Source organism: Candida metapsilosis (assembly GCF_017655625.1).
Source record: "Candida metapsilosis strain BP57 chromosome Unknown scaffold3, whole genome shotgun sequence".
Lineage (NCBI taxonomy): Eukaryota > Fungi > Ascomycota > Pichiomycetes > Serinales > Debaryomycetaceae > Lodderomyces > Lodderomyces metapsilosis.
Window position 1 is genome coordinate 772,431 of NW_027138161.1, and position 13,741 is coordinate 786,171.

General features: G+C 36.8%; 8 protein-coding genes across 8 annotated transcripts; 5 read left to right on the plus strand and 3 right to left on the minus strand. All coding sequences in view use genetic code 12, as the record gives it.

Moving 5' to 3' along the window:
- Positions 1 to 142: 142 nt before the first annotated feature.
- I9W82_003131 (uncharacterized protein) lies at positions 143 to 2,031 on the plus strand (the record flags this gene model as incomplete). Its single annotated transcript, XM_067692064.1, has 2 exons — positions 143 to 248; positions 557 to 2,031. 2 exons carry the CDS (start codon positions 143 to 145, stop codon positions 2,029 to 2,031), a joined length of 1,581 nt encoding a protein of 526 aa, XP_067548480.1.
- A 77-nt stretch (positions 2,032 to 2,108) lies between these two features.
- On the minus strand, positions 2,109 to 2,678 carry I9W82_003132 (uncharacterized protein; the record flags this gene model as incomplete). Its single annotated transcript, XM_067692065.1, has 1 exon — positions 2,109 to 2,678. One exon carries the CDS (start codon positions 2,676 to 2,678, stop codon positions 2,109 to 2,111), a length of 570 nt encoding a protein of 189 aa, XP_067548481.1.
- A 159-nt stretch (positions 2,679 to 2,837) lies between these two features.
- Positions 2,838 to 4,793, plus strand: I9W82_003133 (uncharacterized protein; the record flags this gene model as incomplete). Its single annotated transcript, XM_067692066.1, has 1 exon — positions 2,838 to 4,793. The coding sequence occupies one exon, from the start codon at positions 2,838 to 2,840 to the stop codon at positions 4,791 to 4,793; it is 1,956 nt and encodes a 651-aa protein (XP_067548482.1).
- Positions 4,794 to 4,869: 76 nt separating this feature from the next.
- On the minus strand, positions 4,870 to 5,523 carry ERV25 (Erv25p; the record flags this gene model as incomplete). Its single annotated transcript, XM_067692067.1, has 1 exon — positions 4,870 to 5,523. One exon carries the CDS (start codon positions 5,521 to 5,523, stop codon positions 4,870 to 4,872), a length of 654 nt encoding a protein of 217 aa, XP_067548483.1.
- Positions 5,524 to 5,832: 309 nt separating this feature from the next.
- On the plus strand, positions 5,833 to 6,045 carry I9W82_003135 (mitochondrial 54S ribosomal protein bL33m; the record flags this gene model as incomplete). The annotated part of the gene is made up of 1 exon (XM_067692068.1): positions 5,833 to 6,045. The coding sequence occupies one exon, from the start codon at positions 5,833 to 5,835 to the stop codon at positions 6,043 to 6,045; it is 213 nt and encodes a 70-aa protein (XP_067548484.1).
- Positions 6,046 to 6,189: 144 nt separating this feature from the next.
- Positions 6,190 to 9,276, minus strand: CYM1 (Cym1p; the record flags this gene model as incomplete). Its single annotated transcript, XM_067692069.1, has 1 exon — positions 6,190 to 9,276. The coding sequence occupies one exon, from the start codon at positions 9,274 to 9,276 to the stop codon at positions 6,190 to 6,192; it is 3,087 nt and encodes a 1,028-aa protein (XP_067548485.1).
- A 376-nt stretch (positions 9,277 to 9,652) lies between these two features.
- On the plus strand, positions 9,653 to 10,684 carry OAC1 (Oac1p; the record flags this gene model as incomplete). The annotated part of the gene is made up of 1 exon (XM_067692070.1): positions 9,653 to 10,684. The coding sequence occupies one exon, from the start codon at positions 9,653 to 9,655 to the stop codon at positions 10,682 to 10,684; it is 1,032 nt and encodes a 343-aa protein (XP_067548486.1).
- Positions 10,685 to 11,234: 550 nt separating this feature from the next.
- Positions 11,235 to 13,628, plus strand: MUB1 (Mub1p; the record flags this gene model as incomplete). The annotated part of the gene is made up of 1 exon (XM_067692071.1): positions 11,235 to 13,628. The coding sequence occupies one exon, from the start codon at positions 11,235 to 11,237 to the stop codon at positions 13,626 to 13,628; it is 2,394 nt and encodes a 797-aa protein (XP_067548487.1).
- Positions 13,629 to 13,741: the final 113 nt, after the last annotated feature.

Below are 13,741 nucleotides of genomic sequence, written 5' to 3' on the forward strand. Positions count from 1 at the left end.
GAGATTCACAGTTTTCTGGTCATTGATAATATCAGGAGGTCTTTACTTTGTTGTTGGTGTCATAGCTTGCTTCAACAGTATACTTAATAGTTACAGACACAAGACGCTTCACAGTTTCAAGGTTTTCACCTGTGTTTTTATCATGATATTTTACTTATTTACTGGTCTATTGAAAGGGTTTGTTGGAGGAGCCATTATTGGTGTAATTATTGCTGCTATATACCAAGCTGGTAATTTGACCATGAGTTGTTGGATTCCCTTGACGTGGGCTATTGCACAAATATTGTACGATATTGCCTCGTCGTATCTGATTAGTTCAATAATTTTATAAAAAGGAGCTATAGCGTTGAATCGTATATGTATAGATTAATGCGATTACTATAAAGTAAACCAGACCTCTCTTCTTTTCTACAGCTTTCCTTAGTTCACGAAGGTACCCTACACAAAATTGAAAACTTTCCAAAATACTTTTGTATTGGGAATTTGGAATTACAATCAGTAACACACGTACCAACGACATACCAGACAAGACCGAGGCCAGAGATGTTTGATATAGACTACATCGGAATCAATCAATATGCTTATACATTCAACAAGCTCGTCAATTCGTCCAATGCACACGAGTATAGGAATCAATTGGTTCAGATGGCAACAGAGTGTCTTGAATTAATGGATCACTATCAAGCATTACATCCATCGTACATTCAAATGTTATCCTTTCTCATGTCTCAGAATATTGATGTTTCCAAATACAATGATGAATGGGTCAGCCAATTGAACTCGTGGTTGGAGAACTATACAACTCAATTGAACCTGTACGAAAGTCAACCAAACTTGAAGGCAGAGGATGCCGTCGAGTTTTTTGACAAAATAAGAACCATTGTGATAGCATTGACAATCCAAACAAAGTATCAAGAAGCCCTCAACTATTTGAATAGGTATGCTTCAGTCGTGGATTTTTCAACGCAACCTAAAACAAGACCCCAATTTCAATCAAATAGATATGTCGAGTACTTGTTTATGAAATTCATTATCAACATTTTCAGCCTAATTTGGTTTCCTTTGGATGATAATGAGTATTCCATTGCTGCTGGAATGTATGTTAAAGAAGGGGATAAGCTACTTTACTCAACTTCCTCCTTTAAGCCATTGACCAAGATCTACAACATTGTAATTTCATATCAAAAAAGGAACAGTGCATTGTTTGAAGAAAACGACGAGGAACTGAGATATTACTGGCTAGTGAGGTTCCTACATCTAAGTTTATTATTCAAACAATTTGAGTTTGTTGAGTTTCAAAAGGAGTTTTTTGACTTGTTTGTTGCGCAGAAAGAGCCAACAAAGTACTTGTTTGCTGATACTTTGCTTATAAAGAGGAACCTTCTTGTGATGTATGCAATAGTGTTGATTTTCACCAAACCTTTCAATACACTCACATCCATCAATATTGAAAATGAACAATTGATTGATTCGTATTATAGAGACCCAGCTTCAATCGAGTACAAGTTTTTCAAACGAGTTTTGAAACCATTGGGAAAGTTAGACATGCCTAGTGTGAGAAAGGCTCTCACCGATAGTTCATTTTTATCTGAGCTTATTTCAACATTGGAGTACACACTACCAGTCTCAACTGCAAGGTTTTCAAACAACTCAAACTTTTTTATTGAACATATGAAGACCACGATTGATATCAAAGTGTTTTTGCTATTAATTTCAAATTCACGATCTATCTCAAGACTACAGTTGTTGCAATTGATGGGATATGACTTGACTTCTACAACTGAACTGGATTTGAATGAAGTTTCAAATCTATTAGTGGGAACCTTATCAGCTTTAGGCTTGGGAAGGGTTGGTATTAATTACCTAGCTGATAAGCAAGTATTCATCAATAATGGAGGTATAAGCTCTGCTGATGAGGTTACTAGATTGCAAGATGAAATCGATGCTGTGCAAAATGAGTTGAAAGGGGAGGCGTTGACTGTGTTGATTGCAAACTTGGTGCTGTCAAGTATTTACCAAGAAGAGCAATAGAGAGAGCTGAAAAGTTAAATAATTGTGCATATATTGGTTTATATAACATATTTCCTATGAACTTTCTTCTCTAAATCCTAAGTACAGATTTTTACACCCAACTTCTCTAACTGAAACAAGTACCGGTAATCAATAGGATAGCAAATTAGACCAAATGGTTGTCGAGTCACCACCCCAACCACGAAATTCAACATTTCATCGTCAACCAAACCAGCATTTTTAACCAAGACCCCTCTAATAAGAGCATCAGGAACAAAATTTTCATGTTTGTAGAGAATCATTTCTCCAAGCCATTCAAAGAACCCTTTCCTAGTCCTTGAATGTAACATAGGATACATTCTAGAATCATAGCGTGCTAGAGATGCTGCTTTTACCTTGTAATTCTTGTGCGTCATCAAATACAATAACTGATTGTAGTAATTATAGAATGATACTTCAACTTCTGGCATATTGAAGGCAATATAGGGAAGTGATTCTACTCTACTGATACTTAAATCTTGGGTGTAAAATTGAGAAATATCAAAATTGGAGTCAATAGAGAAACTACTTAAATCAAAAACGTTACCACCTTCAACCGGGGAAGATAAAGTGCAGCTTTTATCTTTGATGAAAGTGGTAAAATCGGCACTTGATTGTTGCAAAGACATTGTCAACCAAAGAAGAAAGAAGATGATGAGATGAGAAAAAGAATTTGTCAGAGTTTTGAATCTTGGTCGTATTTATAAGGAGACTACTACAGCTGCACGTGCATTTCGAGACAAAATAATTTTCCAAAGATAACAGTCATCTCCTTACTCCCTACACAGATGTCGCTTTTCCTTCCAGAGTTTTATCGGGAAATACAGGCCAAGTTTCTCGACAGTGTGATTCCAGAATTAAAAGACGAGTCAATCAATATAAACAATTATGAACTGATTGATGATTTATTATCGTTTTTCGAATTACCTTCGGACTCACCTTTAGTCCCATCACAAGATGTATTACATTTGCTATTAACAATATCTTCCCGAAGCTCAAGCATCAATTGGTCAGTAGACTTATCAAAGTCAAAGATTGGATTAATGGAAACCCAAGAGCAATTATTGGCATCAAAACATACGAATGAATTGTTACACAAGTCAAGTCCAACTGATCGATGTATCATGATATTACAGAAATATACTGATGCCGTATATAATGGAAATGAAGAAGTGTACAAAGCTTTACAAGAAACGATTAGTCAATTAGTGACAAGAGAAGGTGCTCGACAACGCAGTATCACTTCAATTTCGAGACCAGGGCTGTCTCCTGCACCTAAAATAAAAGAAGAAAGAAGATTTAGAAAAAGGAGACATAATGAGACCAAAGAGTCACAGGGAAGTGATGATACGGTTATTATCATTAGTGACTCTGAAGATGATTACAATGATCCTGAATATAAACTACTGTTTGAGAGCCACGAAGGTAGTCAGTCAACGAGTAGAGACTCTGGACAATCACATGGGCAACAGCTAGAGCCTCTGGTTGGAATACGAGTGTTTGATGAGCCTTTACTTAGGGATCAATTTCGCATAAATGAGGGTAAATTTTGTATGTGGGATTTGATAAATTGGACTTTTTATTGCTCAGGCTTGTCGACATTTCGCCACCCTCGTAAAGATTCAAACTGTCATGCCATTTATCAAGCGCACTCACATACCCTACTGTTTATTTTCGATGTTATTGAGTACAATTTGGTGAACACTTTGAAGGATTTATTTGATGATCAAGATCCATATGTGAAACTATTTACAACCTCAAGCAGTCAAAAGAGATTCGCTAGCCTACAAGTGGAAGATAATTCAAACATATTGTTGACGAGATTACTTAGATCTATTGGCTATTTACAAAATCAATGGTACGATAGAGTTGTTGAGTTTGTATTCAATGGATTGGAGAAGGTGCATGGATTTCCTAAATCATGCTACCAGCATGAAACCATTTTGGTGAGACTGGAATTGAAAAAGAAAGGTCTGCCATCAAAGGGGGAATTCAGTTACGATAGCGACAATATGGAGTCCATGTCGCTAAGATTCAAAATTTGTTCTTTGATTTATTACTGGTGCATGGTGTTTGACAAAAGAATATATTCTGGAAAGTCTTTTAGTCGCAGCTCGTCAACGTATTTGAATAGTTTTGAGTTTATTAAACTCATCTGGTCAAAGCTTAAGTTTATCGACTATCGATACTTGGTTGAATTTTATTACTCACTGTGGTCCAAGTCTACCATTCCAACCAAATATAAACAATTATTCTTGATGAATTTAGGGTCCTGGATGTTAAAAAAGCTAACTGGGGTTTCAGAAACCAAATTTGAACTTGGTGATTTTTTAAGTTTGGGTGAGGGAAAATATCAGGTATACAACTTGGATTTAATTGTGTCCTGGATTGTCAACCGTGATAATTACACTCTGATCACTGAAGATGAAACCTTAAAGACTTTTGAAGAATTTTATCAATCGTGGATGAAGTTGAATTTTCTTTTTGAGTGGATGTTGACGTTGACATTGGGGGAATTACAAGATATCGGAAATAATGTCTACAAGGATCCAATAATTTATGATAAATTGAAAACCGCAGACAAAACTAGAGATGAAGCGTTTCAAGAATTTCTCATCTCGAGCTCTCTACCATTAGAGGATTCTAAATTCCAGTTTCAATTGAGTAACGAATTTGTTGATAATGTGAAAAACTACAAAATGACATGGGAACCCTTCACATCGATATTATCAAACTACACATAAACTAGAGTTGCACAGTGTTTACCCAATTTCTTTTTTATTCTTTTTGCTTCTTGTTCTACTGCATTATATATATAGCTTAAATGATATGCTTCACTTTGAAGTAGTGTCTCAAGTATTGAATTTGCCAAGCTCCGAATCCAACCAACGAGAATACAATAATAATGGAAAACCATTTGACTCTAGAGTTTGTCGACTCATTGGTGTCCCTCATTCTTTCCTCTCTTCTTTTCAAGTATTGTAATTCTTGAGCAATTTCACCAATCAAACTTTCAATCTTCTTCAACTCCACTTCAATTGGTTTCAATTTTTCACTAGCTTGTAAAGCATTCCAATCTCTAGCAGCAGCTCCACTTTCCACTTCCAACTCAATCAATCTTACAAGGGCATCTCTTGATCCATGTTTCTTCCATTCTTCAGTTTGGTAATTGTAGAAACAGATATCAATGGCGGCATTGTTGTGGGAAGTAAAAGCAATCTTGACGTTACCAGCAATGTCTTTTCTTGTGGCATATTGGTTTCCAAGTGAATCAACTATAGTTATATCCAATCTTTGTCCATCTCCTTTGCGGCCATTAGTGTTCATATTAACGACAACCATTTGATTTTCTTGAACGAAATCACGAATACAAACTGGATCAGGACTTGGTCTTGCTGGAACTTCAACGTGCAATGCATTAATTACGCATGCTATGAATGAAAGTATTAATGCAAAATTGATAAAGGGCTGCATTGTTGGAACTCAATGATGTATGTGTGTTTTTACAATTATCTTTAGTAGAACACTGGTGGTGGTGGTGAAAATGAAAAATTGCAAATATAGATTTGCGGTTTGCGTGTTCAGAGAACGAAAGAAATTTTTTTTTTTTTTTTTTTTGAAATAAAAAGACGTGTATACACTAGAAAGTAAGAGTAACATAATACTACCTACTTAGGAAGTCTACAAATTGTAAAAAAAAACTTTCTTTCTCACTGAAAAATTTTGGCACACCAATAGTCAATCACCTTTGAAGAGTTTTACATTCCCATCTACAAAGCAACTATGGCTAAAGCTAAAGCAAATACCACCATGATCAAAATGGTATCCACCGCATTAACCGGATACGAAAAATGGTTTAGGATACCCAGGAGTGCCAGAAAGTTGAATTTGATTCTATATGATCCACGGGCTCAAAGACATTGTCTATTTAAAGAAGATAGAAAGAGGAAAATCGCCGAATTGCCACCTAAAGATTATGCTAGAAGACATCGCTAGAATGGAGTGGTAGGACAGTAATTACCGCACCTTTTCAATTTTGCACATATAACGATTAGTCATGACTTGTACATAGGATACACTAAAAAAGAGAAACTATTTTAAATTGTCTATTTTCATCTATTTACATGTAATACCTTTAATCTATAGTTTGAGGTTTTTGATTTTCCAACTGTTGTCAACTTTTAATAATGCTTCATCACCAATAACAGTTGCCAAATTGTTTGGACTGTTAACGAGGTAATTTTGCGTTACGTTTTGCAAATCCTGAATAGTGGTATTTAGGAAGTTTTCTCTTCGTTCTTGTCTCAAATCATCGCTTATCCCATCAAAGAACTGAGTTGCACCTTGACTAGCTATATTGATTGGTGCATCGATACTTTGAAATACTCTCAATTTGGCTTCGGTTAGATCTTTTTCTGTCCATTGCGCTTCGAGTCCGTAGGCAAACGATTCTTCAAACGTTTTGATAGATTTGATTGGATTAGGATCTCTATAGGAGTAAAAATCGAGAGTTCCTCCTAACCCATCATATGTCAACCCACCTCCATAAGCTCCATTTGCTTCTCTAATCTTGGAATGCAAATGTTTAAAGGTGTACAATTGCGACAAAATTTGTAAAGCAGCACCTTCCTTGGAGGAGAAAGATGTACCCTTTTTGGCCAAGCATGAGTACCCCACTTGAAAGGGTAAATTTACCAATTGCTTTTCAGAAGCGTGGCTGTATGTAAACGATTCAAGCAACGAGTCTAGACCATCAGTGGCAAGAGGTGCTGGTGCTGACGATGTCATTTGCTCATCAAATTTGCCAATCAAAGCTTCATTTTCTTTAACTGTTTCCAAATCTCCAACTATTCTGTATTTAAAATCACCTTGTAAGATTGTTTTCTTCATAGCTCTCAAGACTGGCAAAAGTTCATTCCTTAAATAGTCTTTTCCTTTACTCTCGAGCTCCCTATTCATCTCCATAACAAATTGAACTTGCTCCAAACCTCCAGTCACTTCCTTGATATACTTGGCAGGCGTGATTTTTGAGTTACTAACTCCACAAGCATATGAATGTCCACTATCAGCAATTGCATTAATTTGGTTCTGACCCATGTTTTTGATTAAAGTATTAAGTTTATCCAAAACATCGTCATCATCACTGAAGCGAGTGTCTTGTAAAATTTCACGCCATAATTGGTAAATGTTGGCTGCATTTTCTTTCAATGCAACACCACCCAACAGATACAGTAACTTCATCAGATTAATATTGTATGGGTCTGGTGATATTTTGTGGCTAAATGAAATGCCACCAGTAACCAACTGGATCTTCGTTTCAAGATCAGTAATGGATGTTTCCGAAGTACCAGCAAGGTTTGTTAAGCAACTGTTAAACAATGGAAGATATTTGTAGTATTTTGTTGGTAAAAATGGTATTTCCTTCAATGCATTGACATACACAAGTCCATTAGTATCAACTACTCTTTTATTTATATCCTTATTGTTGGCACGTGAAACACTAATGTCATAAAATGTTCCTCTTTTCGAGATATCATCCACTGTCAAAGTGGGCAACACATCTGCATTTTGCTCTTCAGATTGAGAATTTGCCAATTCTATATTCCTGTCGTATATATGTTTTCGATCCTCTTCGGTCAAATTCTCAATTTTATTTTGTAAGTTTTCACTTTCAATTTGATTCAACTCCTTGGCAAAATCTTGCTTTGGCTCCATAGTGAATTTGAATTTCTTAGTTGCATCATTCAACAATGAGTTATTTAATAGTTCCTCAAACATTGCCAATCCTCTTTCTGAATATTCTTTCTTGAACCTGGTCAAAATCTCCTCAACGGTAAGCACTTTCAAAGGATCTGCACCATTTACCCACGATGGAACCAACGAGCTTAACAAACTGAATCCAAATTCAGGTTTGTGTCTCTTAAATCCCAACTCAATTTGATGCAACAATGCCTCCACTCTGTCATTATACGAGGCATCATTTTCCTTCAACTTTGGTATAACCTTATCCTTGATGGTGTTGATAATCACTGATTCCATATTTCCAACCTTCTCCTTAGTTAAATAGTTGAGACCAACTGTAAGTGAGAAAAGAGCAGTTGTACTATCCAAACCCGTGTTTGCGGAAAAATCTTCTGAAAATCCACTTTCAATCAACTCTTGATAAAGGGGTGAGTTGTGGCCATCAAATAGCAATGAGCCAAGGATTTTCCATTTGAACAAATCGTAATACTTCAGCGGATCTAATGGGTCTCCCAAATACCAAGTAATTGATGCATTGTATTGTTCTGAAATATCTTTGTTGGCCATTGAATCAAACGGTCCAGGAACGGTAACCTCGTAAACTTGTTTTGGATCGGTGACAAATATTGGTTCTTTGACATCTGAAGTGACGGATTTTCTATCAAAGTTTTTATAATACTCATCGAGTCGTTGCAAGTGTCCTTGCAACGGCAAATTTCCATAAGTGAATGTCCTTGCATTCGATGGATGGTAGTTGCGACCATGGAAATCTAGCAACTCTTTGTATGTTAGGTTGGTCATTTTTGTAGGATCCCCACCTGAGTTGTTTAATGTAGGATAGATTGACTCCAAAAATTTAATATAAAAATAGTACATTGAATTGGAGTATTGTCCCTTCATCTCATTATAAACAACACCTTTAAACTCTAGGTCACTTTTAATATCGTTCAATACCGAGTTTTCTAACCTCCATCCTTCTTGAATGAAATCATTTTGGTTCAACAATGGCTCAAGGACAGATGAAAGATACACATCCATCAAGTTTTCGAAATCCTTGGAATTTGTCGTTGCAAATGGATAAAATGTATAATCATGACCTGTCATTGCATTCATGAAATTACTTAAACTCCGATTGGTCATTTTAAAGAATGGATCGCGGACTGGATACTTTTTCGAACCACACAAGGTTGTATGTTCTAAAATATGGGGAACTCCTGTAGCATCGGGTGGATTAGTTTTAAAAGCTATTGAAAATACATTGTTGTTATCATTGGATGCATCCAAATGTAAGTGTTGAGCTCCACTAGCTTCATGTTTCAATAGTGTTGCAATTAAGGAAAATTCTGGAATCGTGGTGGTGTCGACAATTTCAAATCCATGTAATCGTGAACTTACTGGGTATTTCTTTAAAGCTGAAGCATTGTCAGTTGCATAGCCTCGTGTAAAGACTTGCTTCAAATTTCGCCTTAGATTGTACCTCAACATTGCCTTGGTAATAAAAAAATAAAGACTGTCTTAGTAATTCGACTCTTATTTTAAATTCGGTTTGATGCGCAATTTTTCAATTTACCGTCTTACACGTGATATACACGTGCTATCTTATTATCTCAAAGGAATATAGAGAAGCGTGACGATTTTTCATTCATATCATCTAACTCCATCCTACTGTAACCCGAATACCACTTTCCCAATGTGTATCTTTTGCTCTAATCTTATGCTACTAAATTGGTGCCGTTTCCGGCTCAAAGAAAAAGAAATTTTTTCCATTTGGACCCGCATTAATTTTTTTCAACTTTTTTTTCACAACCTAATACACATACACCATATCAAACCTACTCTCCCTGTACCTTAGGAATAACCCATGAGTCAATCCGAATCTAAACTAAATCTACCTCATGAGGTACATTTGAAGAAACCAGTCCAAACTGACGCTCCCAAAAACAATGCTCAAAAAGTTTCAACGTTTGGTGGATTTATCGCTGGTGGTGTTGCAGCATGTGGGGCAGTCACTTTTACCAATCCTATTGAGTTGATCAAAATAAGAATGCAACTTCAAGGTGAACTTTCGAAACTGTCTGGACAGGCGAAGCTATATAAGAATCCATTCCAAGCTTTCAAGACGATATACAAACATGAGGGATTGCGGGGATTGCAACAAGGATTGATTTGTGGTTACCTTTACCAACTTGGTTTAAATGGATGTAGAATTGGGTTTTATGAACCTAGTCGATACTATATCACCAAGTTGATCATGCCTTCGGAGATCAAAGATGGCAGTCATGTGCCACAGAATTTGCTTGTGAATGTGTTTGCCGGGTTTATATCTGGTGCAGCAGGAGCTGTATTGGCATCTCCATTTTTCTTGGTGAAAACAAGGATGCAATCGTATTCCAAGACAGGGGCAGTTGGACAGCAGACGTATTATAGTGGAGCCTTCGATGGATTGTCGCTGATATACAAGGCTGAAGGTTTCAAAGGTTTATACCGAGGTGTAGATGCTGCCATATTGAGAACTGGTGCAGGATCAGCAGCACAATTACCAGTGTACAACTTGACCAAAAACTTTGTTTTGAAACACAACCTTGCAAACGACAACACATTACTATTACACTTTATAAGTGCGTCAATGGCTGGTCTAGGGGTAGCAATTGTAATGAATCCATGGGATGTTGTATTGACAAGAATGTATAATCAAAAGGGAAACTTGTACAAGGGTCCTTTGGATTGTTTCAGGAAAACAATTGCTATTGAGGGTCCAATGGCTTTGTATAAGGGTTTTTGGGCTCAATTGTTTAGAGTTGGACCTCACAGTATCCTAACTTTGATATTCATGGAACAGTGTATGAATGCAATGGTTAAGGTTGAGCGTAAACTTGGCTTGGCACCTGTATAGAAAATTTGTGTTTAGAGATTATTCATAGAGATTATAGATTTCATTGGTGGAAGTTTGTAGTAAAGGAGCTGGTTCAAGCCGAGTGTGGTAACTCATTCAGTACCAGGTGTATGTGAAAGTACAAGCCTTTTAAGATCTCTCTCTTCATTCTCATCTGTTTTACCTTATTAGACCTAAATTACAGTTGTGTCACAAAGAAAATAAAATTAGTAATAAAAAAATCTTTTGATGAAGAAAAACACACAGTTTATAAGAATACATTTTAAACCAACTTATCTGGCTTTACAACTATAGCACTTACCAATAAAGTATTCTGGAATACATCATACCAACCTGCGCTTGTACATAATATTACCAGGACAGTCCCATCTTCGTTTACGACTCAACATATTCAATTTCTTTTTATTTCTTCATATTTAACGCCACTCGCATCTAAAACAATATTGCAAAACACCACCCCAGTTGCAATCATCATATTCATGAATTCAACCTCCACTTAGAGAAATTACCCACTACATTACGATCTTAGTCAACCACCGAATACTTTTCGATGCGTGATTCCAACTATAAATCCATTTCGAGCAATAGAGCAGCACTTACAATAACAACAAGCCTTTATGATAGACGAGCGTTGGATGCTACATCAGATAAGCCCTTGGTTAACTCATTGAATTATCTCACTTATTTAGTTAGCTCATCGGCGAAAGTACGGGAGACAATATCAGTAGATGGTGGTATAGAGAGGTTGATTGAAATATTGCATGAATGTCATAAGTGTCCAAAGTATGTTAACGAAAATGGGGATAAACAAGTGTTGACCGCTTGGAAATGGACATTGGCTTTCCAATGCTTGGTACTTATTGGGACTAGGGGTACTGAAAAGATTAGAGAGAAGGTGGCAAGAACTGGTATGTTGCAAGTTATTGCAACTGTATTGGACAACTATTTGACATTACACGAACAAGTTTTTTTGCATACAACTACACAACCACTGCTGTCTCAGCAATTGCAGCAGCGACTGGAGCTACAGCCGAGTGCAGCTGTTGATCCAAACCAATTTCCTCAACAGCAAATCCCACGGCATTTACAAGTTAATCAAGAAGAGCAGGATGGGACTGCAATCAATCGATTTGATTTACCAGATATTACTAATGGGAATGATTTACCCAACACTACTTTTGTCCCAGTACCCGACACACTATATTTTGACCAATTTCTGACCACTGCTGCTGCTTTAGAATCTACCCTGGCAACAACATATCCAATCAACAGTCTTGTTTCCGCTGGTGTCACACTAGATAACATTCGACATGAAGATGTCGAAAACTCAAGTCTTGAAAACCTATTCCAACTTCTTCGAGTTTCACCATCTGAAGATCATAAACATGGAAATGATGGCCTGGAAAAGAATAATGACTTCCCTAATAGTATGTCCATTTACTCCGAAGTGAAGCGAAACTTTGTTGTTCTAAACATCGTCAATAGGCTAAGAGAGACGAAAGAAGCCTCTATTTTTGAGGAAGGTTATGTTGACGATTGTGAATTTGATATGGATAGCAATCTCCAATTCTTGTCCGACTTGTATACGCGAGAGATGAACATCAACAGCAACAAGGCACCCAAAGCTCCAATTCGATCATTTACTAGCACTGGAATTGTTATACCCAAGGATGATGATATTGTATGGTCATTGCAATTGTTAGCATACGTTTCAAAGTATCCGCAACTCAAGATGTTTTTGCAAAACGCGCATTTGATTATGGATATGAGTATACGTGATAAACAGTTGAAGATGTATCTTGAGAATCAGATTCGATTAAAAGTGCAGAAATCACTTAGTCTTAAATCGAGGCCTATTATTAGACCAAGGTCAAGGAAACCAAGAGTGACTTATGTTAAAAAATTCAATCCGAGTGCATCGAATTCGCCGCAGATGTTGAACTCTTTGAATGATGACAATTTGATTCTTAAAGATGACAAGTTTACTTTATGTGATGCCGAATATGATGAAAGTCAGGACTTTTGTCGCGTTGATCTTGATGGAAGTGCAAATGGCGAAGTTGTCGAAGAAAATGAAGATGCTGAAGAGGACAATGGATATGATGCTAATGACAACTCTGATGATGATCTGGATGGAGACTTTTCAGATTCCAGTCAGGGCACTTTTAAAGACATTGATGAACAGGGTAAGTTAATGGCAGATTTGTATGACAGAATAGTTGCGTGTGAGTCGATGGATAATAACTTTTTACGCAAAGTGAAGCTACATCAATTGAATGCGAAGTTGACTAGATTAATCGATGAAGAGAATAAGAAATTATCAAATACAATCATTGAACAACGTCTAAAAGAGAAGGAATATCTTCAACACAAATGGAACTATGAGAACTACCAGTACTTTGACATTGATGAATTTGACAAAGACAAGGGTGAACCCGACACTGAATACAAAGCGGTCAATTTGTTTGCCCTTGTTGAAAAATTTACATTTTTATCAGGCACAGATATGTATTACTGGTCAGGAGTCATTATGAGAAACTCATGTCGTCGTAATGATCTGAAAGGTGGTGTTCGTCAATGTGGCAATTTGGAATGTGGTAAATGGGAAAAGTATCCTCGTGAATTTTCCAAATGTCGCAGATGTAAACGGACGAAATATTGTTCAAAAGATTGCCAAATGAAGGCATGGCATTGTCATCGGAACTGGTGTATTCCGAGCTCTTCGAGCAGTAGTACTAGTAACCAAACGACGTCTTCGGTACCGACACAGCAACAGCAACAGCAACAGGATCAACAAGATCAAGAGGAATCGATGGCGGCGACACCAGGACCAAATAATGCTATAGCGGATGAGCCAGGGGTTCAAGCGGATAATAGCCAAACGAGTGGCACTGAAGTGGCTCATGAAGAAGGACAAGAAAGTCCTCCACAAGAATTGCTATGAAAAATACATCTACATAGATAACAATATACATGTATGCATTTAAAGTGAATGAAATCTTGTAAGTTTGAAAAGTTTTAGGTAGCGACATGGAAATCTGATTTCACGACGCGTAA